The following is a 9,397-nucleotide window of genomic DNA, read 5'->3' on the forward strand; positions in this document are numbered from 1 at the left end:
ACGTACTACTTACCGTCTCTACGTACACGACCGACTATATATTATATATATATATATATATATATATATATATATATATATGTATATATATATATATATCCTTTTTGAGGTTGTATATCAACTCTCCACCTGTTTTTTGTTAGTAGAATCGGTAGACTTAACATAAAGGGACTTCTCCCAGCTGTGCGTCGTGAGCAATGCTGGCATCTGTTTACATAATGTTATTGTGTATTTGCCCACGTCAGGGAAATCTGTGAGCAAACTACTCACAAAGCATTGTTGATTTATTTTTAGAAAACTGAAGTATGTATACAACCTTTTTATTGGTCTAGAACACGGTGATTGATCTTCGCAGATAAGATGAAAAAAGGTGGCACCCATTCGAAGATAGAAGTGCATAATTTTATGTATGTGCTAGCTACCAAATTTTTATCCATTTCGATCAAAAGAAATACTTCGTTCAAATGTGAACACGTTGACGAAGTGACCCTTTAAAAGTGAATAAGACAGCATAGAAAACCTTGTATGAATGACCATATATTAATCGTTAAGAATACTGTGTTGAATAATCTCAGGAAAACTCACCTAGCATGGATCCTATTACCGCCGTAAAGGACAATGACCTCACAATGGTGCAGCGTCACATCGAGAAAACCGCAGAGCCGGATATAAGGTAAAATGTGAAGTGTAACTGCTTGACAACTTCTGCTGCTAAATATAATACAATTACTAGCACCACTGAATATATGCACACAAGGGGCAACGCACCAGCTGACATTTCAGAGTGACACGTTAAATTTAAAATTTAGGCTCAGGTACATCACGCTTATTGAGCAGCATGTCTTTAGGACCAAAAATCAATCTATATATAGCCAGATATAATATATAAATATATAATGGATATATCTATATATATATATATATATGTATGTATGTATGTATGTATGTATGTATGTATATATATATATATAGTGTGTGTGTGTGTGTGTGTGTGTGTGTGTGTGTGTGTGTGTATGTATGTGTCTGTGTGTGTGTGTGTGTGTATGTGTTGTACATATATTTACTTAATACTCGATTTATATACATAAAGTCTTGGATATCGGTACATCAAAGTATACGATCGGATTGAATCGATATATCATTGTTATTGTGAGCGAAACATTTCGTTTCCGTCTTCAAAGGACTCTAATTTACCATCATACTACGCTGAAAATACACAACAGATCAGAGTGTGAGCAAAAGAAAGAGGAGCTCAGACTGATGGTGGGTGAAAGGTATCGGGACATGATTGACGCGGCTGATACTATCCTGGATATGCGAGACAGTGTGACATCAGTAGTCCATTCCATCGAATCGTTGTTGGGCCATTGTCAGAAAATTGCGTCCAGCAGTACAAACCCAGCTCACGAGTAAGTCAAAATAGGGATGATCATCAGTCGCTGATCTGAGTGGTCATATAAGTTGTTTGCGGGCTAGGCTGTGCGGCTATAATGCTGTCAAAATCTGCTAAACTGATATGTACTGTCATGCACGCTCATGGACTCTGAGTTTGTTTTATGTACTTGCGTATCCTTGTCCACTGTTTGCGACAGACTTTTACGTAAACGCCCAATCGTCCACGTGGTTCTCCTTGTGAGCTGTCGTGATTCTGCCTGCTCTAGTGCCGAACGACAATAATTGAGATTTGGCATTGTGATACGATTCAACGCACTCTCTCTCTGTCGCTGCATTCTGTTCTGTACAATGAGACTGCCGTATGGTACTAATGTTAAATAATTACTATGCACAGGCAAGTGCAACCAGCACTACATAGTCATGGGCGGTATGTGCTGAGTCGGCGATCAATGACACAGATCAAGTCGGATACCCAGCGCAACATCTTCTACTCTGTATCTACCCAGGTGTGTGCACGCAAACAAATAGCTTTAACAAACGTGTGGCAAGACACATTACCTCGGAACGACATGCTATCGCCATATCACATATGTGATCGGGGAATCGGTTGTATGCCAAGTCTTCCTTTCCTGCCCGCAGTCCCATGTCGAAGCACAATCAAGTGTAGTATTGTACAAGTGCACGTTGGATCTTCAAGCTTGGGCCATTGCGATACTTCTTTATTTAGAATATGTCCATACTGTGCTGATTTCGCTTTCCTCGCCTGCACTGGCACGCGTGTTAGCTCGTATACTGATTGTTTCTATAACATCACGTCGACAGATGAAGCTTTTGGTGGACGCGCCGGAACATTTGTGGAACGCATTGGAGGTACGTACACTATGTGCTTGGCTCGCTACTACTACGCTGTTGGTTCAGAGGCTCAAGCCATGCTCTGAATATCAATCACACCTCAACTGCCTATCCATGCCGACTCACTTGTCTGTCTAGTAAGCTGTGCAGAGTTGTGTTCATACTATCAATTCTGTATTGCAATGACTGCGTGATTTTATAGCCGGGCATTATGGATGCCATGTCAGCATATGCGAGCATCTGTGTCTTCATTTCTCGCGCTCTGCTACATTCGAGTGCGTTCGTAACCCAACCTCGTATGTAGTCTACCAATGTACACGTATGTATCTCAACCTCATATGTAGTCTTCCATTGTACACGTATGTAACCCAACCTAATATTTTGTTGCAGATAAAACAATACCTCAAGGCTGCTAAACTCTATCTGCTGTCGGAATATATATACAATGTACTGCGGCACAACCAGTCTATCTCGTCCTCGCTTCGGAGCCATTTCCCGATTCTTCATACCCAATGGGATTCTATGAGTGGTCTCAAATCGGTATGTTGGGTACAAGTTCATCATCATCACAGGCAAAGTACAAATGCGCTCTCTGGTCTATCGTACGGAAATCGGATATCGTTGAGTTCTCATTGCTAATTGTCGATTCACTGACAGTCTATTTAGAATGATCGTTTGAAAGTCGAAAATATCGCGTCCTGAGTCTGTGTAACGTAGTTGTGTATTGCTCTACTAAATCGGTAGAGGTACTCGAGAGAGCGCTCTGTGTTGCAATCTAGAGCAGGACGTCGTCTATTTACGGGGCACTAACCAATGTTACATGGGGTGAAAGATCATGTGTACATACATCATTGATTCGGCCCTCTATTGATGTTCATCACCTGCCTTTGATGGTATAGGAAATTGCATCGAAATGTGCCTTGGAACTACGTCACTGCCACGTGCGAGTGGAGCATGTGGCATCGAATCTACTGTCTCTGATCCTATTGGACGAGCTTTCCCCCACGGAAATATTAACCAAACTGCTCGAAATCCGATTAGGTGTGGATCGCCGTTTACGCATATGTTCATAATTCGGTTTGAATGTAGATCGATCTGGGAGTGGATTCTCTTACTTGTACGAATATAGGCGTTCGCTGCTGTAACATTGTGCTTGTAAACATATATTATGCTCTAAGTCAGTGGGCGTCTCATGTTGATCTCTCGTGGCGCTTTTTATTTCGAGCCATTTCACTTGATGTAAACTGACAATGGAAGGGTACTGAGTGGTAAGCAACTAGATACATAGGCCATACCAGACTGTCCCGTACAAAGTGTCTGTCTTAATCTGTGCATTGTTATTTTTGTTACTGCTTAAGGTTTGCGATGGGTGCTGCTAAGTATGTCTGCTCATTCATTGTCCTTATCTTGTTTCATGCGATCTATTTGCAACATAACACATTCTATCGACCACCCCACCATTGTGCACTTCTTATCAAAGCGTATTCCACCAGATTTTTATAAAGATAAATCTCTATCCCCTAGACTGCTTGTAATGCTTGACTTTACTTTACCAGGGTCAATTAAAGACACGCTTTCTCCGGCAGCCAGTCACAATCCGGTGCACCTTCGCTTACTGCACTGCGTAGAGGTTGTGCGACTGACCATCGATCAGATCTTCCCCATGTTCGTCGGTGGTGCAGGTTTGTGATGTCTCATTCCCTATGTGTACATTTGATTCGCCAGACAAACCGGTTGGTACTCTGCTCATTGGGCCCGTACATCTACCGCTGGTCACTTGCTTTGACACGTGTCGTCAATGACATGTTGCTGCCATTTGGTGGTTGTATACATTTAGTTTACTGAAAGCATCGATTGGTAATCGGCTCGTGCGTTTTTTTGCTTCTAATCGCATCAGTTGGATCGATCGCATCCATCTGCTCGAGCCAAAGGAAGACTCTGATGTAAACTAACACAGCTCGAATGTTTTCACTGTCACTGTCGCCCCCATAGATGGAGTGCTCCCATTGTTGTATCAGTACCTTAAGCAACACACGGCAGAGCGGGAGCACCGCACGAAGGAAGAATTCCAACAGATAGATATGGCAGCACCGGTATGTAGAGACTGTCTGTTGTGTTGGAGGTGTATGGTTTGAACTATCTTCACTTGATTGCCTATATTCGATATCTGAATGACTGCTGGTTCAGATTCTCTCGTCTTGATCTTCTCCTGCGTTGAATTTGGATGACGGTGGTTTCACCGGCACAGCCGTTGAAGTAAAGGACTTTTGTCTCGGTCGTTTGGGTCACCGTAGCTATCTCCCACCTTTCGCCACGTCCAATCACCCATCGTATTTCCGTTTTTCTTCGCATTCATAGCCCCCAGGTTCCGAATCCGACATCAGCAACGCAACACTCAGTGAACTATTTGGCTACAATTCGAACACGCTGACACTCTTCAAACACCTGCCGCTTTTCATCCAGTCATTCCGGCCCTCACTTCCGCAGAAGCGCCATGTCAAGGTGTCGCAAAGTTTCTCTTGCAAGCTTGTTTGGTGATTGCTGTGTGTGTTGGTGTTTTTATGATATGTTGCTTCGTATATGTGTTGAGTAAGCTATAGTTGTACGTATGTGTGTTGCTATTTATGTCACCGTTGTCCTATATCCACTATAATCCCTCGAATACTGTTTGTCTTCGATCTTGCAATATTGGCATGTGTCACTGTATGTACACGCACAAACATTCGCTTTAGTGCTCGCATGCACATCAATTTAATCGGTCTTGTATGTTCTGGGTAGCGATTTGTTTTTGGTGATAGCATACATATAGGGTGGCTTGGGCATCACTACAAACACAAACCCTTCATAATCCATGAAAGGGCATATGGTGTGTACCTTAAGGGTCAAACTCATATGCCGTAAGGGTTAGACACGCCCCACCATTTTGCCTCCCACCCATGCTTTCAACGGGTTAATGTATCACAGGTATCTCCCGCCTCTCACTCATGCTTTCAACTGGTTAATGTATCACAGGTACCTCTGTCTGAAGTGCGTGAACTGTGCCAGCAGTGGGTGGTGGCCTGCACAGACGCCATCGCACACGGTGTGCCTCTAGTGCTGCCCGCACACCGCAACACTCCCACAGACTCATCAACAGAAGCCATTACGGACTCAGCGGTGGAGGCAGAGGAAGGGGCGCACATGCTCACGCTATCGGAGTTGAATGCGTGCCGACAGTATATACTGCGTGTCATATCGTACTATTGTGATCCGAACGCGCCACAGAATCCGGCACGAGGTATTGTGGGGTGGTAGTATGAGTGTGCATATCTTATTGTGGGGTGGTAGTATGAGTGTGTATGTCCTATTGTAGGGTGATTTTATGAGTGTGCATGTCGAAGTGCTCGTACGGTATTGGCCTATGTGCATCCGGTTTTGTTGTGTGCACGCACCGTACCAGGAGACCCAGCGTCGCGATGTGGTATTCTTCTCTGCGCGTCTGCCTGTATTTCGCGTACCTGTGAAGTGGACAAGTCATCGCCTGGGATGTGACTATAGCCCCAATCAAATGAATGCACACGTCTGCTATCCGCACATTGTCCAAGTATTCTATCGCAATATCAGACCGTATGTTTATACAGGTCATTGCTCGACGCACACAACAAGGATGAATGTTCTGGCTAAAGACCATCCCATCCCACAAACCCACCATACCGCCCCTCAGATAAGCAGACCCAGCAACACACGCACTTTGCACCGCACGACACAAGCGCCGAGGCCGCCGCAACCGTAGTCGTGCCCCCGTCGGCACAGTTGGCTCGTGTGCACACACCCACACAAGAGGGTGAGTTCTACGACGCCCTGTCCGCAACCGCGTGGGCAACGGTGTGCATGCAAGTGCTGGGCCACCAGCTGGATCTGTGGGACACGCTGCTGCGTACGCCCATGCTCACCCAGGCACAGGCGATTCTGAGCGAGCATTTCGCACGGTACGTGTGTATTTGATGTGGGGGTGTGGGAGTGTTGACCGAATGTAACCCTTTGTGTATGGTGTGTTTCTTTTTTGTTTGTGGTTTGCTTTGTATGTCTTCGCTGATGGGGGTGTTTTCTTTGTGAGACCTGATAGTTTTAAGCTGGATGTGTACTCGCCCATAAACACCTTAGGAGATTTCAACAGTGAATCGCGGAATGCGTTCGATGTGCTGCGTATACTTTTGCATTTGTGTATGTGTATGTGTATTCATACGGTACCGTCCACTCTACCTTTGCAACTACAGTGTAAGTGGACTGGTCATGGACACGGCCGTGGACGTGAGCGCTGAAAGTGTGAGTCTCGAAATAGACGGCCGCACTGTGGGAGTCAGTGCGCAGTGGCAAGAGCAAGACATTGACCTGTCGCCTGTGAGCAAGGAGGAAGTCACGCTCACACCCCGTGCCAGAGAGTTTCTGATTGCCCTCAAACGAGGCCAAACGTTCCTAGAAGGTGTGCAGTGCGTGTCAATATGTGTTTCTGTTTGTTTGGTAATTGCCAGCGTAGGAGACGCGGGGCTCAGTTCAATAACGCTATCATGCATTGGCCTGTCGTATACTGTGAATGGCTGTGTAAGTTATCGATCCCGCCCCTCATATTTCAGCACAGGTATTTCATGCACTCATTGGATACTACCTTGACTTGAATGGGTGTCCGCCGGTGTATAATTTTTTTTCAGTAACACTCGTTCGTGATGTTGTATACCACACAGGCTTATAATTTGTTCTGGATAGGCTTATACTCGTATGGAAACCACATGTCACATCTATTTTTTTTACCTCACACTTATCAATTCTTGCAGACGATCCTGCTAAAGCAGACGATGACTCGGCAGATGACAGTGGTGTGGATGTGACTGAATTTGCGCTCCCGAAAGTGGCCAGTCAAGCAACGACGTACATTACTCTCAAGGCGTCCAGTATATCTCTCTCAGTATATGGTGTTGTGGCGGTAGGTTTGTTTGTATAGCGCGGCATGGGTGATAATGTACATTACTTGCTGGACAGTGTTTTGTGGTTCTTGCATCTTGAATTTTATCTTTGTACATCTAAGATTGCGTTAGTTTCAGTCCGGAATAGAAAAGCACATTGTTTTCGCCACTTTCAGCCTATGTGTATGTGTACCACTAGAGCTCATGTTTGCACTCATCCATAGTGTGCATATAAACCTAAGAGTCGGTGTGTTTCTTTTGGGACGACTGCCAATTCTTTTTACCGGGTAGGTTGCATAAAAATGTTGACTACGAGATGGTTCAGCTTTCAGCTATAGGCTATGGTATTCCAACAAGCGCACAAACTTATCAGCACACACTCCATCACCAGACATACAGACAGTATACAATAGATGGCCTTACATATCAAGATTGTCATTTGCTTGTTGTCCCTTCTCAGGTATTTGATCTGCTGGTAGATGCCATTGTATATGACGCCCAGGGCTACTTGGGCCTCGAACCTTACACCGGCACTACCGGCCAACGTGGGTCTAAGGCGCGAGTTCAGGAAACTCACAGCATCAATCAGCATTTACTATCACTCACCAAGGGCCAGCAGGCGCACGTCCACTTGCAGTCACCATCAGCGCAAGGTATACAAGTTTTTCTGCTCTCGTTTTGGCATGTGGTGCATGAGTGTGTTAGCTCGAATTAGCGGTCAACCCCAGCTGACCATGCAAGTGTGGGAGACCATCTACCACCCCACACCTGATCTACGTTGCGTCAATATAGGTTTAAATTGCCGTGATCAACCTATACTTCGCCATTACCATCGAACTACACGTGTCTCGTGCCTATTGCGCCTTCCGTCCACTGTGCAAACTCGCCCATACAATACCATCTCATTCCATCCCATCGCATTGCATCGCAGGCCTCACCCACACTCGCAACAGAAACTACGACCTCGCGCTGAGCGATCCCACGCGGCGTAACGACACCTCCAGTCCTCACGCACGATCGCCCAGCAACACTGACAGCGCCAGTGTAGACGCAAGCCGCCGCAGTAGCGAGACGGGCAGCGGGTTTGTGAATGTGGGCAAGGTGTGGCTGGATAGTGTCAGTGCCGATGCCTTGGTCATGAGCGAGCGCATGGGCGGCGAGTGCGGGCTGTGTGTGCAGGCACTCAGCGCCAAGCTACAGGCGCTGCTGCAGGAGACGGCCAACGTCCCGGTTGCAGATAACAACGGAGATACCACAGGTACGTTAAAGAGGAAATGGCGAGGGAGAGGATTGTTATGGGACAGTGGTGCATTAATGTTTGTTGGTGGATTGGTACTTGGTTGCGAGTGCGCGTGTTTACGGTTGTTGTCGCGGGCGTATCCGATGGGAATGATAGTCGTTGGTTTGTATCGTTTTGCGTGCAAGCCCAGGTGGTAGCACGAAGTAAGAGTATCACTATACGGTGAATTAAACCACAGATGTCGCATTTGAATCTTGTGATGATTGCGTATATCACTATTGAAAGAAAACTTGAGGGTCGTCGTGTGTACGTGTTGGATAGCCTCGTTTTAATATTGTATTTTCGTGTATGTACATAGGGGAAGTTCAGAGAGACAAGCTCTTATTTTAAGCGCTGGTATATGTCTCAGATACTGACACCGCCCTGTGCAAAGCAAGCTTATAAGGAGAGACAACAGGACTTGCCCTGCACGCAGTACCCCACTGCTATGAGTTTTCATTCAGGAGTGTTCCATGGACGTGTTCTTGTGATTGGTAGGTGCTGGTATTCGACCGGCACATGCATTGGGAGGTGAACATGTGCACATGCACTTGTCGTGTGGATTTTTGAGATACGCCCGGTGTTTCACACTCCCAAAAAAACAACCCAATTTATATCGTTACATAGAATTGGAATCCATCGTAGGCAGGTCAAGCGTTTGTCGTTATTTTTATGAATATAGGCGCAATTGTTGTGAATCCGGCTTCAACCGAATGAAGCTGCCCCGTCTTTCCAGAAATAGAGTAGTTACCTTAATCACCTGCCTGTCGCCGGAATCACCTGCCTGCCATCGTAATCACCTGCCTGTCACCGTAATCACCTGCCTGTCACCGTAATCACCTGCCTGTCACCGTAATCACCTGCTTGTCACCGGAATCACCTGCCTGCCATCGTAATCACCTGCCTGTCACCGTAATCACCTGCCTGTCAC

General features: G+C 45.8%; 1 protein-coding gene across 1 annotated transcript in view; it reads left to right on the top strand.

The window, feature by feature from the left end:
• SARC_03441 (hypothetical protein) overlaps positions 1–8,624 on the top strand; it is a gene marked incomplete at its 3' end in the record, with an annotated part of 9,282 nt that extends 658 nt beyond the window's left edge. Inside the window, exons 2-15 of the mRNA XM_014302763.1 lie at positions 1,224–1,409; positions 1,790–1,901; positions 2,218–2,265; positions 2,638–2,787; positions 3,147–3,288; positions 3,804–3,929; positions 4,240–4,340; positions 4,606–4,749; positions 5,260–5,524; positions 5,951–6,215; positions 6,504–6,709; positions 7,059–7,207; positions 7,648–7,840; positions 8,119–8,624. Of these exons, the coding sequence (XP_014158238.1) occupies positions 1,224–1,409; positions 1,790–1,901; positions 2,218–2,265; positions 2,638–2,787; positions 3,147–3,288; positions 3,804–3,929; positions 4,240–4,340; positions 4,606–4,749; positions 5,260–5,524; positions 5,951–6,215; positions 6,504–6,709; positions 7,059–7,207; positions 7,648–7,840; positions 8,119–8,624 (2,593 nt within the window). The remainder of the gene's footprint in view (positions 1–1,223; positions 1,410–1,789; positions 1,902–2,217; positions 2,266–2,637; positions 2,788–3,146; positions 3,289–3,803; positions 3,930–4,239; positions 4,341–4,605; positions 4,750–5,259; positions 5,525–5,950; positions 6,216–6,503; positions 6,710–7,058; positions 7,208–7,647; positions 7,841–8,118) is intronic.
• Positions 8,625–9,397: the final 773 nt, after the last annotated feature.

Source organism: Sphaeroforma arctica, assembly GCF_001186125.1.
Source record: "Sphaeroforma arctica JP610 unplaced genomic scaffold supercont1.175, whole genome shotgun sequence".
Taxonomy (NCBI): Eukaryota; class Ichthyosporea; order Ichthyophonida; genus Sphaeroforma; species Sphaeroforma arctica.